Source organism: Phacochoerus africanus, chromosome 10 (genome assembly GCF_016906955.1).
Source record: "Phacochoerus africanus isolate WHEZ1 chromosome 10, ROS_Pafr_v1, whole genome shotgun sequence".
Classification (NCBI taxonomy): Eukaryota; Metazoa; Chordata; class Mammalia; order Artiodactyla; family Suidae; genus Phacochoerus; species Phacochoerus africanus.
This window is the reverse complement of record NC_062553.1, coordinates 120,564,250-120,587,665: the sequence shown is the minus strand read 5'-3', so window position 1 is coordinate 120,587,665 and position 23,416 is coordinate 120,564,250. Positions and strand designations below refer to the sequence as shown.

General features: G+C 35.7%; 1 protein-coding gene across 3 annotated transcripts in view; it reads right to left on the bottom strand.

Annotated features, from left to right (window-relative positions):
- Positions 1–1,173: 1,173 nt before the first annotated feature.
- Positions 1,174–23,416, bottom strand: part of DNAJB14 (DnaJ heat shock protein family (Hsp40) member B14) — a 51,155-nt gene continuing 28,912 nt past the window's right edge. For 2 of the 3 annotated variants that reach the window (XM_047798482.1, XM_047798485.1), the window contains 6 exons: positions 21,992–22,137; positions 8,863–9,048; positions 6,551–6,645; positions 5,635–5,744; positions 4,628–4,800; positions 1,174–1,755 (listed from right to left, as the gene is read on the bottom strand). In XM_047798482.1, coding sequence (XP_047654438.1) covers positions 1,631–1,755; positions 4,628–4,800; positions 5,635–5,744; positions 6,551–6,645; positions 8,863–9,048; positions 21,992–22,137 — 835 coding nt within the window. In that variant the 3' untranslated portion in view covers positions 1,174–1,630. Of the gene's footprint in view, positions 1,756–4,627; positions 4,801–5,634; positions 5,745–6,550; positions 6,646–8,862; positions 9,049–21,991; positions 22,138–23,416 lie in introns of those variants that run through there. The other variant, XM_047798484.1, reaches the window with a different exon arrangement.

Here is a 23,416-nt window from a genome sequence, read left to right as displayed (position 1 = left end):
AAACCATTAAAATATTACAACTGTTAAACAGAGAAGACTAGAAATCAAATAGTTTCATACCCAATATACAGGCACCAAAAACTTCAATTTCCAGCTGATTTTTCTAATTTATATTATGGATTTAATTATAAGGAGCTTATTCCTACAGGATTAATTGAATTATTCAATGGTGAATAGATTTTAGCTCAAATTTTTATAAGGATAACTTGCTACAAATCACTATTCTACCTGCTGCTATAGTTCTGCTTACTGTTGCATATGGTCAAACAGATCATGCTCTGATCAAGTAAGTGTGCTGTAATCTAGTTATATGTTTAAGAGTTGGCAATCAGGTTAAAAGGCACAAAAGCTTCATTTCAGTATTAATTTTTCTTCTTACTTAGACAATAATAAGAATCTATTTACTTTTGGATTCTGCTTAAGTGATCACTAAAAAGAAACTGCAAATTTCCATGGGGGAAAAAACAGGTCCTTTTCTTCGTAAGTTTTAGCAGCCTTCAAAAACATATATATATATAAACATTTGGGGGTCTTTTAGTTATTGGGATTGCAAATGATATAACTATAATTTACTGCTGAAGACCCTTTTTGGTTAGTATTTATATAGCCATTTCCTCATATTTTCTTTAAAATCTATCAGTATAGCATTTCAGAGTTCCCGTCGTGGCGCAGTGGTTAACGAATCCGACTAGGAACCATGAGGTCGCGGTTTGGTCCCTGGCCCTGCTCAGTGGGTTAAGGATCCCGTGTTGCCGTGAGCTGTGGTGTAGGTCGCAGATGCGGCTCGGATCCTGCGTTGCTGTGGCTCTGGCGTAGGCGGGCGTCTACAGCTCCGATTCACCCCCTAGCCTGGGAACCTCCATATGCCGCGGGAGCGGCCCAAGAAAATGGCAAAAAGACAAAAAATAAATAAAAAATATCAGTATAGCATTTCATTTCTATGCATGGCTTAGCAATTCATAAAACTAAATAAACAGCAAACTGATACTTTACACCAGTTCATTTGTCTCAATATATATTTTGGAATATAATGGCAATATTAAAAATATCAATTCCCTCTAGCTGATAACGCTACAAGACTTTACACAAAGTTAAACAGCTTTTGCTTTTTTCTTTCTTTTTGATAAAGTTTCATTGTAAACTCCACACATTAGACATCTGACAAGGAAAATGTAATTCTGTCATAGAACATTTATTCCATCAATTTAAACTTGAGTGTTTCATGGAGCTAAACACCAAAAGAATTTAAATAAAAAAGCAATAACCTGAATATATACAAAATGATCATTCTATAAGTATTTACAAATATGACAAGGGAAAAAAAATGGAGAATCGAAAACCAGAAACTGCTACAGGTGTGATAATCCTTTCTCAAGACATTTTTAGTTAGGAATCATATAAGCTTTTAAAGTGAAAATAACTGCAGAAGCATAACTAAAATATGAATTTTAGTTTTCAGTTTCTTATTATTTAAAGGAGCCAGTAGGTCATAAACAGTCCAAGATTTCAGGGACCAACTATTCAGTTTAGTTTTCAACATCAAATCTTTTTCTTTAGCTCTCATGATGAAACTAAACTTACTTACAGGAAAAATAAAGAGTATTCTAAAAGGTATAAATAAAATTCCAGTTCACCCTCCTTTATAAATACTGGTCAGCCGCTCCAGTTCTTTACAGTTGTCCATGCTCAAGGCATCTGCCTTCCTTCGGAGTCGTTCATCACGGTACACTTTTGCTGCGTACTGCATATCTGTTTCTGTTAAGACACAAAGATATTTTGCTAAGTAAATAATAACTTAGATCATCTAGCTGTTTAAACTCAAATGATGCTTCACAGAAGCCCTTCAATATATTTCTATTATCTGACTTTTTTAAAAAACAAAGAAATCCAAGTACCAGACGTAAAAGCCATCTGGAATCCTACCATGTAAAACAAACAGAGAGCTCCTCTAGAAGAGAAAATAAGGATAGTATCCTATCAACCCTTTCCCTCCTCCATCCTGTCCCCAAAGGAGTAGTTAAAAACTACTGCTCTAGAAGCATCATCTAGACCTCTTATCCCAAAGATGCCATATTCTATTCAATACTACCAGTGGTTGTTTTGCTGTGACCGTCTATTAAGGTTCTAGATTTAATTAGTTATGACAAGATGTGAGTGGAAAAATGTGAATTCTTGTCCTGAGTTTGCTTGAATTAAAAACATACTTAATAAACTTATTAAAAGAACACGAAAGGAAAAAACCTTGCTATACAACATAATATTGGTATTCACCAAATAATCTTTCTATGGCGTCCTCCAATATGTGGACAGCATTTGTTAAGAAAAATAAATGGACTAGAAATCAAACATTCTTTAGGGAACTTTTCCATGTTATTTTCCTGTTAGTCTCAGCCATTTCACTATTTCTTAACACTTCTAAAGGGTGGGAGCACTTAGATAAGATGTAACCAAAAACAGTGGCCAAATGAGAAGATCTTAGTCAGGACCACATTCAAAATACACTCACAGAGAAGAGCATATTCTTCAGAATTCACTTTTTAAAAAGATCTTCAGAAATGATCAATCAGGCCAGGATTTAACAAGTGAATCAAAATCACTCTACTCCTTTTATTTACAAATGAGGCACTTGTAAAATCCATTTGCAGATGATTCTTCCCAAAAGCTGTTGTTGTGGTGGTGGTTTTTATTATTTTGTAGAACTTCTGAAGAATAAGTTGCAAACATCATGGCCTTTCATTCCTAATTACTTCAGCATATTTCTCCTAAGAACAAGGGCATTCTCTTACATAACCGTAATATGAATTTCAAATTCAGAAATTTAGCAATGACATAATACCATTATCTAAGATGTCCATATTTAAATTTCACCAATTGTCCCAATGACAATTACAGCAATTTCCTCCCTGTCCAGGATCACATAGTGTATTTAGTTGTCAAGTCTCTGTGGTCTTTTAATTAAGAGTTTTATCTTGTTTCATTGATACTTCTGAACACAGGCAAGTTGTTTTGTAGATTATGACTTATTAAATCAAATTTATCTACAACTTCTGATAGTAACTTTAAAAGACACGCAGAAATGTGTACAATACTGCTGTAGACAATGTGGTATAATGGACAGAAGGTGGACTGAAGAGTTTATGAAACCTATTGATATTTATCTTGCCAGATTGTTACAAGATTAAACTCAATTATGCCAAGAAAAACCCCTTAGTTCATGCTAGGGATGGAGTAAAAAATAACAATAATTATAATAAATAATAATATAGACACTTTTGGATGCAAGGCATTACGCCAGGTGTTATCCAAAACATTACCTGTTATGGTCCACATTTTAATGATGAGATAACTGACATTTAGAGAGGTGAAGAAATTTGACCAAGGTTATACATTGGTGGAGCCAGGATCTTATAAGATAGTCCCAGAGCCTGCACTTTTTTTTTTTTTTGCCTTTTCTAGGGCCATTCCCGCAGCACATGGAGGTTCCCAGGCTAGGGGTCCAGTTGGAGCTGTAGCTGCCAGCCTATGCCAGAACCACAGCAACGTGGGATCCGAATCCGAGCTGCATCTGCAAACTACACCACAGCTCACGGCAACACCGGATCCTTAACCCACCGAGCAAGGGCAGGGATCGAACCCGCCACCTCATGGTTCCCAGTCGGAGTCGTTAACCACTGCGCCATGTCGGGAAGTCCGAGTCTGCACTTTTATACCAACATGACACTCACATGCATAAATATGAATCTTTTTCTTCTTTCTTTATATTTACACAGTCAATTCCTAATTATTTAAGGTAATAGGATACAAGTATGCACAACCCCCAAATCATCCATATTTGGCTGGAGACTAAAACTTGTATTTAAAAATGGATATATCAAATGTGCTAGTCATTCTTTTAACACCAAATAAGCAGATATTCATTCCTATGAATTCATTAATCACTCATCCAATTATTCATGTATTCATCAAAAATTTACTCCACACCTGTGATGTTCCAAGGATTGTTACAAGGTACCATAAAGCAAAAAATTAAGTGAAACAAAGTTAAATAAGATTTGGGATTTGGTAAATACTTCCCTTAAGACCTTTGGCTAATGCAAGTTTTCTCAAATTCAGCAATACTGGCATTTGGGGCCACATTTTTTTTTTTTCCCCCTTTTTCAGGGCCACACTCACAACCTGTAGAGGTTCCCAGATTAGGAGTCAAACTGGAGCTGGAGCTGCCAGCTTACTCCACAGACACAGCAATGCCAGATCTGAGCCACACCTGTGACCAACACTACAGCCCACGGCAAGGCAGGATCCTTAACCCACTGAGCGAGGCCAGGGATGGAACCTGTGTTCTCATGGATGCTAGTCATATTCGTTAACCACTGAGCCATGACAGGAACTCCTCCACCCAAATCTTTTAATAACAACAATAACAGAAATACTATTTACCAAGTCCTTGCTATGTACCAAATACTGTTACAAGGCCACATGTACATTAAAAGGTATTGTCTCATTTAAGTATTGGGCTCAGACTACATGCCAGACAATTCTAGAACATTCCTTGAGTAGGGAAATCTACAGTAATCAATTCCAAAGACCATGAATAAGTTTTTAAATGTTAAATATTTTATATACTTACTTTGTTGTCTTTCTTTCCAGCAATTATTTCGAATATTAGTCACATAATCTTCTTCCACACTCTTTTCTACTTTTTGTAGTAACATTCCTTTATATTCATTTTTAAAGTCTTTGTTGACATAATAAACGACACCCAAGTTTTCTGTCTGCATTTTAATCGTTTGCCCTGATCCACTGTAAAAGAAATGTTTGATCAAAATTCTTTTAATTAAAATGTACATTCTGATCTGCTACTACAAATCAAGCTAACAACAATGAAAATAATTAAAAAGTTAACACTTGTTATCAAATATTTACACTATTTCAAATTACTTAAAACCATCATTCACGTCATAAAAAAGTAATCGTATCCTAATATATTGTGTTCCTACACATTCCCTCAAATTTTAGTTAATAAAAGTCTTATTTGGAAGAAATAAATTATTTATTTTTAGATAAATCTTTTTAAAAAAAAAAATCACTGACAATATGATTTACCAAACCTTTATGTTCACTGTATTAAAATTTTTTAGAATGGATGCTGTATTAAATTGGCTGTATGTCCTGACCTCTTATATATGAAATATATTGTGGAAAAATAGTTCATATAACAAAAAAGTAATATTTGCTTTTATTTAATCAATATGTTATAAACAGAAAAGTGAAGTCATTTCCCCTTTAATGACACAAATCTACATAAGATCAATCACAGTTCTATTTCTGTCTTTAAAGTATTTTTGTCTTAAGCTTTTTGTCTTTGATGTCAACACATTACCTATTACATGAAATTGCTACCAAGTTCGAATATAGCACTTGCATCTTTATCCGCAATAGAACAGAAATGTAAACTAACATAATACAATTTATTGCTTGAGTAACTACCTGTAAAACTAGAGATTTTTAAATCAGGTACACATGTAGTAATAGAAGATTTGACACTTAAAAGTTTAAAAGAACACAAGGCCCTTTAAAGGAAGCCAGGTGAGCAACAACAATTCTCTTTTTGTAAAACTCCATTTAGCTACTTACGATCTGGGATATAAGGAATACGGAGGATTAGAGACCATCAGCTGGCTTAATAATGACACGAGGATCAATACAATAATGGGCATCAGCTGGATAAATACAGAAAAACCTCCCTATAAAAAATCGAAGAATAACAAATTATAACATAACTGTAGTTGTCAAGAATCCAACAGTTTTCAAACATTTTTAGACAGAAAGGACATTTGAGATCATATGGTTCAGTGCTTTCAAATCTGCCTGATCATACCGACTTCCTGAGGTGATTCTTAAAAATACAGCTTTACCTAGAGATCCTGATGCTGACTTGGAAAACACTGATAATAACCTGATCTCATTTTAAACGTGAGCAAATTCTCTGTCTCCCTCTTTTTCTCATATACAGAGACTCTATCAATATGCAGCAGTCACAAACCTATTTTTACCTTGGATTTGAGGGTGGAACACGGACACTGATGAGAGCGGCAGAGCTGGGGCTGACTTTGTACTTTCTATTCTAGTGCTCTTCCCATTTACCTTTCTACTTCATGTAATTTAACCGCTATATGCAATTGGGTCTAACTGCATTAGAACAAGGAAAGTTACTTCTAATTTAAGTTTTTCATTGATTCTAAATTCTTTACAACCAATATTAAGAATCTGCCTTCAAAACATGCACACTGCAGTTTTCTCTTCCTTAGAATCACAGAATATAAAATGTGAAGGTGTCATATTGCCCACCCACCCTCACCCCGATGTGTACCCCTGCCGCTCCCCGCCCCCCGCATCCCTAAGGGATCATCTAGTCTCTACCGAACACCTCTGGTAAAAGAAAACTCATTACTTCCTTCTAAACAACTTGCCCTATTTTCAGACAACTCTAATTGCTTTTCCTGAGCTGAAATTTGCCATTTTCTAATTTCTAATCATATCATAAACATACATCTCCTCTTTCTTCTTCTCTTTCATGTCCACTATGTCGATGCTGATGTTGATGGCTATAACCAGCTCGTCCATTTGAAAATGAATGGACACTACCTAGAAAATTAAAAGCAAAGTTAAATTAGGGAGAAAAATTATATATTCTTTTTTATATATATGTATATATATATATTTGTCTTTTGAGGGCCACACCAGAGGTATATGGAGGTTCCCAGGCTAGGGGTCTAACCGGAGTTGTTGCTGCCAGCCTACGCCAGAGCCACAGCAACACAGATGCAAGCCTCGTCTGCGATCTACACCACAGCTCACGGCTATGCCAGATCCTTAACCCACTGAACGAAGCCATAGATTGAACCCGCAACCTCATGGTTCCTAGTCAGATTCACATCTGCTGAGCCATGACAGGAACTTCTTCTTTTATATTTTTATTTAATTTTTCAAATAACTAAAACAATGCATGTTTGAGAAATGAATGCTTACTGCCCTCTCCTCTTGGGAGTGAATGACTGACAAAACTGGAAATGACTCTTTGTTTCCCTTAAAAGAGAGGTTCTTGATGAAAACTGAGTAAGAGTCCCTCTCAAATACTACATACACAGAGTTGTGGTTGGCTAATTTTACAAACCTTGGACCATTAATCTGAAACTGTTTTCTGCATTTATCAGTGAATCACAAATACCTCTAGAAATCAAAAGGTAGTGCTCTAATTCATTTTTAATGTTAAAAAAAAAACAGCTGTATAATATACTAAGGTATGGGGTGGACTACAATTTTCAAACATTTTCTTGTTGATGGAAATAGTTTTCAAAAAAGGTGACTAGGCAAAAACAGTTATTGCTGATAGAGTAAACTATGTTTGCAAATCAACTATCTAAAAAATTCCCTATTACCTGAAAGATTTCTAATTGTTCCTAGCATATTTTCAGTCAAAATTATTTGTCTGAATACTTTTTCTGTGAGAGGTAACTATGTATCCTAATATGTCAAAACACAGGCTATATTTTTGTCACTAATTTGTATTTATACATTCTCTTTCTTTCAAAAAGAGATCTTATCAATGACCATAATCTTTCTTAATAATATTCAGAAAGGATGTGGTATATATACACAATGGAATACTACTCAGCCATAAAAAAGAATGACATAATGCCATTTGCAGCAACATGGATGGAACTAGAGAATCTCATACTGAGTGAAATGAGCCAGAAAGACAAAGATAAATACCATATGATATCACTTATAACTGGAATCTAATATCCAGCACAAATGAACATCTCCTCAGAAAAGAAAATCATGGACTTGGAGAAGAGACTTGTGGCTGCCTGATGGGAGGGGGAGGGAGTGGGAGGGATCGGGAGCTTGGGCTTACCAGACACAACTTAGAATAGATTTACAAGGAGATCCTGCTGAATAGCATTGAGAACTTTGTCTAGATACTCATGTTGCAACAGAACAAAGGCTGGGGGAAAAATGTAATCGTAATGTATACATGTAAGGATAACCTGACCCCCTTGCTGTACAGTGGGAAAATAAAAAATAATAATAATAATAATATTCAGAAAGGGCTACCAGGCCAAACTACTGCTATGTTTATAAAAACTCTAATTTTGAATGGGATATTTAACTTAGCACCTTTCGTAACAGCTGTAAACAAGAATGCAGCTATATTTTGAACCACCTTAAAGGAGCTACTTTTAAAGAAAATCAACTTCCCCACAAAAAACTCACAATAAATATAAGTAAAATTCAATACCAACATGCTGTTACTATAAAATCTATTCATTTAGTAGTACTTCTATAGTATTTTATTTTGATAGCCTAGTTCACATAATTATTTCTATCTTAATGTAATTTTTAAAAACCCACTTACTTTATATATAACCTACAAATCAGACATTTTAATATTTCAGTGGAAAGTACCCCCACATACATCCGTATTAGCAAATCTATAATGTTACTAATGAAATATCTACAAAGATCTTCAGAGAACCAATGACAAACAGTCATCCAAGGTACAAGTTACTTTCTATAATGGCAACAGCACGTAACTAAGACGCTGGCACTGGGCCTCCTACTTACATATCCCTTCTTCCACTTTATGTAAAATAAGAACATCTTTTTAAAATTAAAATATCTTCTAGGAAAAAGGCAGACTTACTGTAAAGGTAACAAGTCTAACATTTTTCTTCTGTCTTCATGAAAAACCATCACAGAATCATGATAAGAAACGTCAGGGAGAAGGTACATAAATCTCTAAACAGCCTAACTGGATACGAGGATCTCTAGCATCATAAAATACAGTATTTATAATACCTGAAGGAAATCCACCACCAAAGAATATATTAAACAAGTCTTCTGGAGTTATATCAGCTTCACAACCTCTGTGGAAATTAAATCTGCCATTGTTCTGGTGATTACATGCTTGATCTTCATTGCCTGTGAGGTCATACTGTTTCCGTTTTTCTGGATTGCTTAAAACAGCATAAGCGTTTCCAATCTCTGAAAAAGCAATGAGTAAAAGTTGGGAAGCAAAGTTTTTATGTTACAAAAGACTGCCCCACATAAAAGCCACTTGTCAAATAAAAACAAAATACTATTTGAGGCTAATCAAGGAGATAACAAGGACAGTTTTTTAAAGGTATTATACATACCTTGCAATTTTGCTTATTATTATCTCCCAATACATTTTTTCACACTAGATAGGCAAGTCTCCCTACTGCCTTGAACATAAAGGAATGTCCATCTTGCACTACTGTGCTCCATCCCCTAATCCTGCTTCTTCCTTTCTGTGTATCCTGATTTAGTCATTCATCAGTGCCCTTCAAACCAATAATAATGGCAGTAGCTACCAACTGCCAGGCTCTAAACCCAGTATGTGATTATGCTATCCATTATTATCCCTACTTCACAGATGAACCCCCTGAGCTGAAAAAGGTTAGGACTTCCTCAAAGTTAATTTATTCTAGCACAGTAAGTAAACTCTATGCAACATACACCACAAACCTTTTTGCACACTCCAGCCCAGCCTGAGCTATTCTTCATTCTATTTCTGAACAATTTATTTTTCTTAAAACTATAAACTCCTTAAGGGTAGGGACCAGATCTATGTTTTCATTGCAATATCCCCAAGGTCTAGCATAAAGCCTGAATTTGTTTTTGAATGAATCCATATGGACTCTAGTATTCCTATCTCACTCTGCTACTTTCATAATATTTTTGTTTGTTTGTTTTGCTTTTTAGGGCCAAATCTGAGGCCTATGGAGGTTCCCAGGCTAGGGGTCAAGCTAGGGGTCAAATCAGAGCTACAGCTGCTGGCCTATACCACAGCCACAGCAATGCAGGATCCAAGAGGTGTTTGCAACCTACACCACAGCTCATGGCAACGCCAGATCCTTAACCCACTGAGCAAGGCCAGGGATCGAACCCACAACCTCATGGTTCCTAGTCAGATTTGTTTCCACAGCACCACAGTGGGAACTCCTCATAATGTTTTTAAATAAATAATTCTATTTCTTATCTCATACTTCCATGTCCAAAAGCACACAATAATCACCAAAACATTTTCTTGAGGTAATTCACAACTGTAATGCTTTGATCTAAAAGCAGGAATTATGCTATTCTCATTCTGACACTTCTAATAAATTAATCATTTCATAAGTACAGCTTGCTTCTTAACCTAGATCTTAAGCCTCTTGCGATACGGGATTATTTTAAAAATACTTTTTGGATCCCATGTGGTGGCTGCCATAGGTACTGTGCAAGCAAATAGACGCTCGTTAGGTAGTTGTTTTTGGATGATTATATATCACACTAAAATTAATTATATATAGTTACTCTTGAACCTTTCTTCTGATTCAGAGATAGCTTTCAGTGGTCTGTGAATCCTATAGTATAAAAAATTAGGTGGATGGTTCATTTATCTGAGGAGATGGTCCAAATTTTTCTTCAGATTTTCAAATAGATCTATGACTCAGAAATATAGCAATCATGTATAATGTTGCTCCAATAGGGAAGCATAATCAGAAATCCAAACAATGTACTTACAAACACCACCAAGGTATTAACCCATACCTAAAAAGGAAGCACATCTATCAATATCTACCAAAGTTGTACTTCCAGTAATAATATCAGTTGTGAGACTTCACCTCTATACACCAAAAGGACTATTTCAAGTTAATAATGCTATTACTTTTAAACTATTAATATATTGGCAACCCAATTCATTTTTAAGCCTTGCTATTCAAAAAAAATAATAACTTTTAGGAGTTCCCTTGTGGCACACCAAGTTAAGGATCTGGCATTGTCACTGCAGCAGCTTGGGTCACTGCTATGGCATGATTTCAACTCCTGGCCCAGGAACTTCTACATGCCGTGGGTGTGGCCAAAAGAAAAAAAGAAGTAACAAAATAACTTCTAAATACTGTAATACTTTAGAAGATACTTGTGAAATACTGTCATAATTCATAATTATAAGACAATTTTAGTCATTATTTTATTTTATTTTTAGGACCACACCCACAGCACATGGAAGTTTCCAGGCTAGGGGTCAAAGTGGTGCTGCAGCTGCTGGCCTATGCCACAGCCACGCCAGATCCGAGCAGCACCTGTGACCTATACCGCAGCTCATGGCAACACCAGATCCTTAACCCACTGAGTGAGGCCTGGGATCGAACCCACACCCTCACAGATACTAGTCAGGTTCTTAACTCCAAGGTTAACTTTAGATTCACACGAAGTTGTAAGAAATAATATAAAGCAATCTCTTCTACCTGTTACCTAATTTTCCCTTATGATAACATCTTACAAAATTATAGCATGATATCGCAGATAAGATACTGACACTGAAACAATCAGGATATGGAACATTTCCATCAACATCTCATGTTGCTCTTCTATAACCACATCTATTTCCTTCCCTCCCTCCTCTCCTTAACCCCCTACAACCATGAACCACTCTATTCTCTATTGCTATAATTTTGGCATTCAAGAATGCTATACAAATAGAATAATACATTACATAAATGGAATGAAACCTCCCAGACTGGCTTTTTTCAATCAGCATAATTCTTTGGAGATTGAGCCAGGCTGTTATATAAGCCATTCATTCCCTTTTTTTCCACTTTGAACTTTTATTTCCAATAACTTCCTTTCCGTTTCCTTTTTAATCCAAGTTGAGGGTAGAGCTCATTAATTAACATTTCTCCCCACCTCAAACAATCTTGGTTTTTGTCCCCATTAATTCATGGATATCATTCTTGCTGGCAAAGCCAATGTCTAGCCAAATCTCATGAGAATTTACCAGTTTTTTCCTTCTTTTTGACCTCAGCAGAATTTGACTCCTTCTACTATGATCTCCATTTCCCCAACAATCTTTCACTTTTGCCACAGTTTTTGGTTCCCAGAGGGCAGAAGAGATGGAGTTTAGTGTACTGGATATTTATGAGGTAGTGACCTCAATAAGAACATCTTTGGAAATATGAGGAAGAAATACATGCAGACAGGAAGCTGGGCTGCCCCTCAGCCTTACAGCAAGAGTCAGCCAACCACACAGGCTGCCAATGAACTAACACAGGCCTTCATAGTGGTGCAAAATCGAACCCAAGTATCCAGTCCTATATATTCCCTACCTCTCTTAATCACTGTGTGTCACCCACTCTGGGGAGAACCTTGAGGTTCTCTGTAGCTGAGTCACTCTCTCCCTGCACGTGCTGACAATTAAAGTCCTCCAGGGACCGGACAGTCCCTGTCACCTCCTGCAGATGGCAGAAACGCAGCCAGCATATGAGGGTCAACAATACTGGGAACTAAATGTCTGTATTAAGAGGTGCTTCTGTGCCAGGTGTGGATCAGGACCCTGCCTTCATTACACGTACTCACAGACTGTCAGCCAGCTCTCCTCACTCCTGAAAGCTGGTGGGTGTCTTGTGGGGGTCCTGGTCTGAGGTCCCTCGTTGCCCATAAGCCTCTCTTTCCATGGTTGGCAATGGGGTTAAGTCCCAAGGCCTTTTACTGGATTGGATTTCGTTTTCTTCCTGCTACAAGGATTTGCCCCTGTAGAACGTATTTCCCTGTTAATCTAGAAATCTCACTGCTGCTACTCCGTGAGAACTGATGTTGAAGCGTGCCACTCACTCAGGAAAACCTGTCTTCTCATCTTCCATTACTACAGGTTTCTTATTAATATAGGAGTATCTTTCCCTCACCCTGATCATCACCATCACTATTGCTGTGAATCTTCCCATTATGAGCTTGACTACTATATATTATAGCTGTTGATATGCAACACTGAAGAGAGACTCTCTTTAGGGAATTATTTCCTGCTGTACCGTATGATATTTTTTCTTGTGAGGAACACCCTGTAATAGTCCAAATTGGCCTCCAGAAACAGGACTAAACCTTGATACTTCAAGGTATGAAACGTAAGTAGTAGGGTCATAGGTAAGTAAAAGGTACAGCACAGGGAACACAGCCAAAATTTTACAATCACTCTAATATGGGGTATAATCCACAAAAACACTGAACAACCAAATTGTACACTCAAAGCCAACATAATAATGCAAGTCAACTGTACTTCAATTTAAAAAAAATCAATAAAAAATAAAAGCAGTAGTTCCTGGTATGGCACAGAGGGTTAAGAATCCAACTGTAACAGCTCAGGGCAATGTGGAGGTGCCTGGTCCAGTGGGTTAAAGGATCCAGCATTGCCCCAGCTGTGGCACAGCTCATAGCTACGGCTTGGATTCAATTTCATGTCCGGGAACTTTCATATGCTGCAGGTGTGGCCATAAAATTAAAAAAAAAAGGGGGGGGGGGGAAATAAAAGCAGGGTTTTTTTGAGGAATTTTTTTTGTTTTGTTTCGGTCTTATTGCCATTTCTTGGGCCGCTCTCACGGCATATAGAGGTTCCCAGGCTAAGGGGTGAATGGGAGCTGTAGCCACTGGCCTACGCCAGAGCAACAGCAACGCGGCATCCGAGCCGTGTCTGCAATCTACACCACAGCTCAGGGCAACACCGGATCCTTAACCCACTGAGCGAGGCCAGGGATTGAACCTGCAACCTCATGGTTCCTAGTCAGATTCGTTAACCACTGAGCCAGGACGGGAACTCCAGGAATGTTTTTAAAAGCAGCATATGCACTAAAAATTACAGATGGCAGTACGAAAATATTGATACAGTACTCATTATGGATGGTGTGCTGGTCTCCCATGAGCCTCAGCAGGAATGCCACATTGTTTGCATAAAACACATAAAGAACTTTTATAAACTGAATTGTATTCCCCTCCCCCAAATTCCTTTGTGGAATTCCTAACATTTTAATACACCATCCACTCATTGCTTTTTATTGCTGAGTAGTTTCCCATGTCAGGGATGTACCACTGTTTCACTAACCACCTGAGTGAACAACATCTGGGTCGTTTCTAGCTTTTGGTACTACAAATAAAACTGTTACGTACATTCACGTATAGGTTTATACATAAATAGAAATTTTCATTTCTGGGATAAATTCTTAGAAATGCATTTGCTGGATTGTCTGTCAGTTGAATACTTAGTTTTGTGAGAAACTACCAAGCTGTTTTATAGAGTGACTGTGTCATTTCATATCCCAACAACATGTATAAAGGATCCAGCTTCTCTGCATCTATATTTGGTGTTGTTACTATTTTCTAATTTAACCACTTGATAGGTTTAGTGAGATCTCATTTTGGTTTTACTTTGTATTATCTCCAACGGCTAATAAATGACATTAAAAGTCTTTTCATAAGCTTATTTGCCATGCGTTTATAACCTTTAGTGGGATGTATCTTCACATCTCTTACCTAATTTCTAATTGGGCTGTCTTTGTTAATTTTGGGTTTGGGGAGTACTTTGTATATTCTAGATACTAGTCCTTTGTCAGCTATGTGCTTGCAAATATCTTCTCCTATTCTGCTGCTTTTCTTTTCCTCCACTTCATAGTGTCTTTGCAGAGCAAACAAATAATATTTTGATGAAGTCCAACTTTCTTTTTTTGATAAACTGCCCAGTACTAAGTCTAAGAAATCATTGCATAACCCAAGATCCTAAGGATTTACTCCCATCATTTTTTGCTAAAAAAGTTTTACATTTACATTCAAGATTCATTTTTGAATTCATTCTTATATAAAGCATGAGATTTTTCTCAAGGTTAATTTCTTTTTGGTCGTTTTGCCTACAAATGTCCAATTGCTCCAAAACCATTTGCTAAAAAGGCTATCTTTCCTCCACTGTTTTTGAATCTCTGTCATACTTGTATGGGTTCCCTATGCTGTTCCATTCATCTATGCATCTATCCCTCTGCTAATACCACTTGATTATGACAACGGTAGCTACAGAGTAAGTCTTCAAATTAGGTATGCTGTTATTCCTACTCTGTTCTTTTAATAAATCATTTTTTATTGATTCAGGTTTTTTGTCTTTCCATATGAATTTTAGAATAAACATCTTTTTATCTCCAATGCAGTCTTGCTAGGATTTTGACGGGACTCATATGAGGTATACCAACTTGTGGGAGTTTTGATGTCTTTACTACTATGTTTGTTATATCTTCCGATCCATGAACATGACATATCATTTCATTTATTTAGATCCTCTCTGATTTCTCTCAATAGTATTGTATAGCTTTTAGCATATAAATCTTAAACAAGTTTTGTTAAATCTACACCTACGTATTTCTCATATGTGTGATTATAAATAGCAATCTATTTTTAATTGTAGTGTCTACATGTTCAATACTAGTACGTAGAAACATACTAAATATTTATAAATACAGAAACTGATTTTCGTACATTTAGCTTTTATTCCAAAATCTAGCAGGATTCACTTATTAATTGTAGGAATTTTTTTTTTTTTTGGTACATTCCTTGGGGATTTTATACATAATCATGTTATTTGCAAACAGGGACAATTTCATCACTTCTTCCTTTCCAATCTGTGTGCCTTATTTCCTTCCCTACCTTAATGGACTAGAACTTTCAACACTATGTTGAGTAAGAGTGGTGAAAAGGGACATTCTTGCTTTGTTTCCAATCTTAGGGGGAAAGCATTCCGTTTTTTCCATTAAGTATAGTGTTAACTATAAGTTTTCTATAGTCGCTCTTTTATCAATGTGAGGCAATTCCCTTCTATTCCTTTTTTTCTGTCAGTGTTTTATTTCCTGTCAGTTTTTATCATGAATGAGTGGTGAAAACTTTCAAATACTTTTACCGCACTGATTGATACAATGAGATCTATTTTTTTTTTTTTTTTGTCTTTTCTAGGGCTGCACTTGCAGCACATGGAGGTTTCCAGGCTAGGGGTCTAATTGGAGCTGTAGCTGCGGGCCTACACCACAGCTCACAGCAATGCTGGATCCTTAACCCACTGAGCATGGCCAGGGATTGAACTCGCAACCTCATGGTTCCTAGTCGGATTTGTTAACCACTGAGCCACGATGGGAACTCCGAGATCTTTCTTCTTTAGCCTGTTAAAATAGTGGATCACACTGACTGATATTCCAATAGTGAACCAACATTGTCTTGCATCCTTGGAATAAACTCTACTTGGGCAGGATGTATAATTATTTTTAAAGACTGCTTCATTATGATATTTTGTTAAGGATATTTGGGTTTATTCCATGAAGGATACTAATCTGTAGTTTTCTCTTTTTTGTAGTCTTTGACTGATTTTGATAGCAGGGTAATAATTATTTTGTGAAATGGATTGGGATATATTCCTTTCATTGTATTTTCAGGAAGAGACTTGGTAGAACTGGTTTTACCTCTTCTTTTAAAGTTTTATAGAGTTCTCCATTACAATATCTGAGCCTGGAGATTTCTTTTGGGGAGTCTCTTAATTAGTTATGGGGCAGTTATAGGGCAGTTTACATCAACTACTTCAGAGTTCCAACCATCTGTATTTTTCAAAAAATAAGTCGACCTCATCTAAGTTGTAAGTTTATGCTTGTGGTGCTGTTCCGTAGTAGTCTCTTATCCTTTGATGTTTGCAGGGTTTGTATCCTTGTTGCTGATACTACTTTTGATGATAATAATTTCTGTCTTCTTTTTTCCCCGTCAGTCTGTTAGCTTTATTGACCTTTTCAAAGAACTAGTTTTATTTCGTCAATCTTCATTATTATTTTTCTGTTTTCAATTGTATTGATTCCCACTCTCACTTTTATTTCCTTCTTCTTGTTTTAGGTTTATTTTGTTCTTCTTTTTCTAGATTTAAGAAGTGGAAGCACAGATGACTAAAGCTGTTCCTCTTGCCTAATACATGCACTTGGTGTATACTTTCCTCTCAGCACTAATGTTAGCTGTTTATTTCAAGTTTTGATGTGTTGAACTTTTATTCAGTTTAATGTATTTTTTTTTATTCTCTTGAGATTCCTTTTACCCATAGATTATTTAGAAGTGTCTTGTCCAGTGTCCAAGTGATTGAACATCTTCTAATTATCTGTTATTGACTCTATTTGATTTCACTGTGGTCAAAGAACACATTCTATACAACTTGTTTTTTAAATTTTAAGATAATAGTCTAACTCAGAATATGTTCTGAGCACATGAAAAAAACCTTATAGTCTGATGTTGTTGGGTAGAGTGTTCTAAAAATGTTGATTAGGTCTTGGTTAAAAATGGTGTTTAACTTTTTATATTCTTGCTGATTTTCTGTCTAGTTATTCTATCAAGTGTTGAGAGAAGATTCCAACTCTAATTGTGAATTTGCCTATTTCTCCCTCCTGTTCTATGAGTTTTTGATTTGCATATTTTGCATCTGTTTTTTGGTGCATACAAATCTGTACTGTTATGTCTGCTTGAAGAACTGATCCTCTCATCATAATATAATGTCTCTCTCTGGTAGTTTTTTTAGTCTAAATTCCACTTTATCTAATATTAATATAGCCACTGCCACTTTCTTTTAATTAATGTTTATATGCATATTTTTTTCATTTCTTCACTTTCAGTCTGTCAATAGTGTTATAAATGAAGTGAGTTTTTTATAGACAATATATAATAAAGTTATATTTTTTAATTCACTCTGCCAATCTCTTTTAATTCATATATTTATTTATTTTTAACTTTTATTGAAGTACAGCTGATTTACAATGTTTTAATAACTTAAATTCTATATTTAGATCATTTACATTTATATGAAACTACTGATTAAACTAGAGCTTATGTCTGCCATTTTATTTTTTTATTTTCTCTTCTGTTTCCTTTTTCCTGACTGACAGTAAGTTTACCTGAACATTTTTTTAAGAATTCCATTTTGATTTATCTAGTGTTTTCTGAGTCTATCTCTTTGCACAGGTTTTTTAGAAGTTGTTCCAGACATTACATTATGCATAAATAACTTATCACAGCTGATTGGTGTCATCACTTTGCTAGTTCAAGTGTAGTGCAAAATCCTTATTTTTTTTTTCCTTTACCCTTTCCCATTTATAATATAATTGCCTTATTTATTTTCTCTATATACATTTAACCATATCAGACAATGTTAAAATGTTTGCTTCAAATGTCAACCATAATTTAGAAATTTAAGAGCAGCAAAGTATATTACATTTACCTACATTTTTGCTTACCATGCTCTTTCTTCCTTCTTGACATTTTCAGATTTCTTCTTTTATTGTTTTCTTTTGTTTAAAGAATTTCCTTCAGCTATTCTTTTAGGGTATGTCTGCTAATGACAAATTCTATTATTTTTCCTTCACCTTAAAATATCTTGATTTCCCCTTTATTCTTGACAAATATACTTGCTGGGTATAGAATTCTGGGTTGATAGCTTCTTTTCCTTCAGTATTGAAAAATGTGCCTTTTCCTCCTGGCCTGCATGATTTCTTATGTGAAATTCATTATCATTTGAATTGCTTTTCTCCTATAAATAATATGTCATTTCTCTTCTGTGGCTCTCAAGGTTTTTTCTTTGTACTCAGTTTTCAGAAATTTGACTAAGATGTTTCTTGGTGTGGATTTCATTTGGTTTATCTCTTTGGGTTCATTCAGCTTCTTGAGTTATATCTTTTGCCAAGTATGTGAAGTTTCCAATTTTTATTTTTTGAATACTTTTTCAGCTATGCCCTCTTTCTCCTCTTCTTCCAGGACTCTTGTTCTAAGAATGTTAGATCTTTTGTTCTAGTCTCACTTGTGCTTGAGATTATGCTTTTTTTTTTTTTTTAAGTCTATTTTCTCCATTGTTCAAATTGGATAAGTTGGATAAGGTATATTTTTCTATTTTCCAGTTCACTGAGTCTTTTTTTTTTCCTCACTCTGTTATTTCTTCCATTCATTGTTAGTTTTATTTTGGTTTTGCAATTTTTTTTGGTATTTTTAGGGCTGCACCTGTGGCATATGTCCCAGGCTAGGGGTTGAATTGTAGCAGTAGCTGCCAGCCTACACCACAGCCACAGCAATGCGGGATCTGCACCACATCTGCAACCTACACCACAGCTCATGGCAAGGTGAGATCCTTAAGCCACTGAGCAAGGCCAGGGTGGGCTTAAGGATCCGGCATTGCCATAAGTTCTGGTGTAGGTTGCAGACGCAGCTAGGATCCTGCATTGCTATGGCTGTGGCATAGGTCAGCAGCTGTAGCACTGATTCAATCCCTAGACTGGGAACTAAAAAAAGTTAGGGGTACTGCTATTATGCCAAATGTTCTGTGTGAGACTTGTGTACCCTTTATAAATTAGTAAGAGAATATCTCATGTTTTCTCATTTCATTTCTCTACAATAACTAGCTCTAGGGTAGAATGGGCTTCTTTTTTCTTAGAGATTAAGAATTTTGAACTACCAGACCTAACAAAGGCAATAGCATCTGATACATTATTATCTATTAAGCAAACACATAAAGAGCTGATCCATGCCTCTTGTTATTATATTCATGTATATATTAACAGGCACATGTACTATTCAAATACTCTCCGAGGAGTTCCTGTCGTGGCGCAGTGGTTAACGAATCCGACTAGGAACCATGAGGTTGCGGGTTCAGTCCCTGCCCTTGCTCAGTGGGTTAACAATCCAGTGTTGCCGTGAGCTGTGGTGTAGGTTGCAGACGCGGCTCGGATCCCGCGTTGCTGTGGCTCTGGCGTAGGCCGGTGGCTACAGCTCTGATTCAACCCCTAGACTGGGAACCTCCATATGCCGCGGGAGCGGCCCAAGAAATAGCAACAACAACAACAAAAAAAAAGACAAAAGACAAAAAAAAAATTAAAAAAATAAACAAATACTCTCCGAAATAGCTGGACGTCTTTGATGATAACATAGATAATGTTTTGAAGATATCCACATCAGAAAGAAAGAAAGAGATCAATTTCATTCAAATAACTTCTTAAGGTATGTTTATATATAACATGCAAATTATAATTTTTTACTCTCTGGATGTAAAACATATATAAATATTCTCAGTTTGAGAAATTCACAAACCTAAAGAACAAATAGCCACATGAACTTTAGTCTACCATCTTTGATAGTAATCTTTTATTTTTAGAGCTTTACAAAACACACTAATGAAAATATCTCCTCTAACTTTTCTTTATTCTTGGAGAAAATAAAAAACAAATGGTTTCCATCTTCTGTAAGAAAGTGTTTTGGCAATTACAGAGCAATAAATCTATACTCACCTAATACACAAACAAAAAAGCTATAGTCTCTGCTTAGAATAAACAGCTTGGCATCCCAAACACAGAAGTTAAGATTAACTGGTTAAAAATAAAGTAAGATGATTCAGGAAGTAATGAAAAGATCCTGTGTGCTAAATGAATGAAAATTTCCATTTCTATGTGATGACACTAGCAGTAATACTTTCTAATTAACTGTCTTTGCTCACCAAACATCTGTAGCTTACAATCTGGGTTTTCTATATGGTTTCAACTCAATAAAAAATAGGTTCATCAACCATATCCCTATCATGATCCTCTTTGGCATTAATAAATTAGCATTCTGATTTACAAATAACCTCCTATGCATTGAATAACGTGAGACTTTCCTCTAGAGATGAATCACTGCTCAGTATGTTGATAAATATTAAGTTTCTAGCTTTGCAAAGCAGAGTATTAGACTCTGAAATGTACCAGACCTAAGTACAACCACCTTTGTAAAACTCCTCTGCATGTCTCTGTGGGGTGACATTTATGCTCACTTCTTTAAAATGCAACACAGGCTGTAAAAATATTGGTAGATCCACTTACTATTATTTCAATGCCAATAATGCTAACATGACTTCAATACAGAACAGGAGAAAGCAGTTTAATGTTCTTAACATTAATGAAGAACTAATACTGAAATCATCTAGCGGATCATAAGTATGCAAATAACTCACTGATAAAATGTTTTTAAACATTTTAAAAACACACAAATATTTTTAAAGTAAACGATTTTAATTTATAATGTGAATTTTTTTTTTTTTAACTTTGGGGGAATATGTTCTAAAGGTTGTGTTTTCCAGTAGAGAAGCTTTTCCTGTACTTTCAACATGCCCCCTTTAAGGAAACAAGAGAAGGTCTAACTGTCACAGTGATATTTTACTTTCATCAGCGCCCCTCTGGAAGCTGCTTTTATTGCAATGTATTGATAATCCCCAAATGTATTTTGCTTGGCAACTTCCTTTAAGAAATAAAACTGTTTTAGAAATCATTTTAACAGTATTTCTATGAAAGACCAATTGAGTCATCTATCTTTGAGGAATATTTTAAAAATGAGTATCTCCCTCCTGTTATTCTAAGACCCCAGCATTTCACTGTAAACATTATACACTGGCTCTATAAATGCCAAATTCATAAGAACAAACAGCCACAAATTTAAGTATTTTCCTATGAATCAGAAGTTAACTATTATGAAAAATTGTATGTAATAAATATGAAATTATAAATCAGTTCTTTGACACTTTTTTACTAAGTTAGCAAAAAACTGAAATAGTAAGAAAGAAAATAAAGAAAAATTAATAGTTGCCAAAAGGAAAGAAACATTCTTGAAAAAAATCACATTAGTTAGAACTACATATAAAAAATACAAAAGTTGGCCAGAGTTAACAAAAATAAAGGACCACTGGTCAGGAGAGTGATTCCAAGTAATTTTCCAATTCTAGCCAGTCTCCAATATCTTAAAAACCCTCAAAAAGTTTATTTTGTTTTTAGTTCCTTTAGAAACAGCTGGTAGTAGGCTAGAAGCTCATGTATAGTCATCACACTACTTGTGTGTGGTAAACTAGAAAGCATGCTTGGGTATCTAGAAAAGTTACTCCAAATTTGTCAAAACTGGCATGGTGCTTTTGTGAAGCCAAACAGCTTGTGTTTGGGTCTTGGTTTAACAAAATACTGAAGCTTTGAGTAATTCTGAGGACTCCTATTAATGCTGGCTTTTAAATGCACCATCTAAAGGTAGAATTTAATATTCTGAAACATTGTAGATTCAAAAAAGAGCTTAGAAAATTGTTTTAAAAGGTTTACTTTACTTTTAAAAGCATCTGTTGCTCCAGGTGCGTGGTTTTTGTCTGGATGAAATTTCAAAGCAAGCTTTCTATAAGCTTTTTTCAAATCTTCATCACCAGCATCTTTGGTAACTCCAAGCACTTCATAGTAATTTTTACATTTGTTTATGCTGTGAACAAGAGAATATGTCACATTATAATGTAAGTTTCAAGGAAGAACTTTGAGTAATACCTCTTAATTTTTTATTAGAATAGTATAAAGAACTGTCTGTGTATTGTTTTCTCAGCATCAAATGATAGTTATCCATTAAGGGCTATTGCTTTGCTCTCTTTCTCAACCACAGACTACTCTTCCAACCTCTTCCAGTCTAAAAAGAGTTGGCCATGAGAATGTCCTTGGTGCAACTTATCACAACTACAGAGAGGTAAAGCAAAGCTCATAACAATTGTTGATGAAGGACAGAGCACACTCTATAACTAAAATGAGAGGGTAAGAACAATTTTATAGTATCTTAAGTGCAAAAAGAAATTCCGAAACTCCTCACAAGTATGCCACAGCTAGGGATTAATAAGCACTGCATTCGAAGAGTCTTGTTATTGCACAATGCAAAACTAACTAACTGTCAAAGCAACTGTTTAGTGCAGGTAAAACAATTACAGTACCCTTTGGCTTAAATGTCAAGGCAAGTTAAATCAGCTAGGTAACGCTAAAGAGAACTCATTCATATTACTCTCTGTGAAAGATAAAATGTCATAATAAAATACATCATGGGACTCAAAAATATCAGTTACACTTGAGTTTCATTATGATGAACATACTCTTAAAGATCACTTACGTAGTTTATAACCCTAAGTATGTAACATTTAAGCCCAGTCTTTGAAGTATGTTAGGGAAAGAAAGACTCTGAATGGAGCAGGGGACATCAGTTCTTCTGGATTCGAACATTCTCCCATGACCTAGTAATTTTCCTTCACTAAGATCCAGACACATTTTAAACACTGCTGAGTCCTTTATGACTTTAGATGTGTTGCATGTGTGAGTGGTCTGATGACAGTGGCCGTAAGAGGTAAAAGGATCTGCGGCATAGCTGTTCACTAGCAGCTAAAGAACTGCAAAGGCTGACTTGAAGTTTTCCAATAATAGAGACAAGATTGATCTTTTTTCATCACTGAACCTATTAGGCATCACAGTGATAGGTTCTCAGTAAACGTTTATGGAATGTTAGATCTCCTCTCTTAATAAAAGCATTCATCATTTGTTATACGAACAAGGAAAAAAAGAGAATACACTGGTAAGATTACAGAACTTTTTTCTTCTTTTTCAGCCGTAACTGGGGCATAGATGAAGTTCCCAGACTGGGGATCGAATCCAAGCTGGAGCAGCAACTTATGCCACAGCTGGAGCAACCCTGGATCTTTAACCCACCGCACTGGGCCAGGGATCAAACG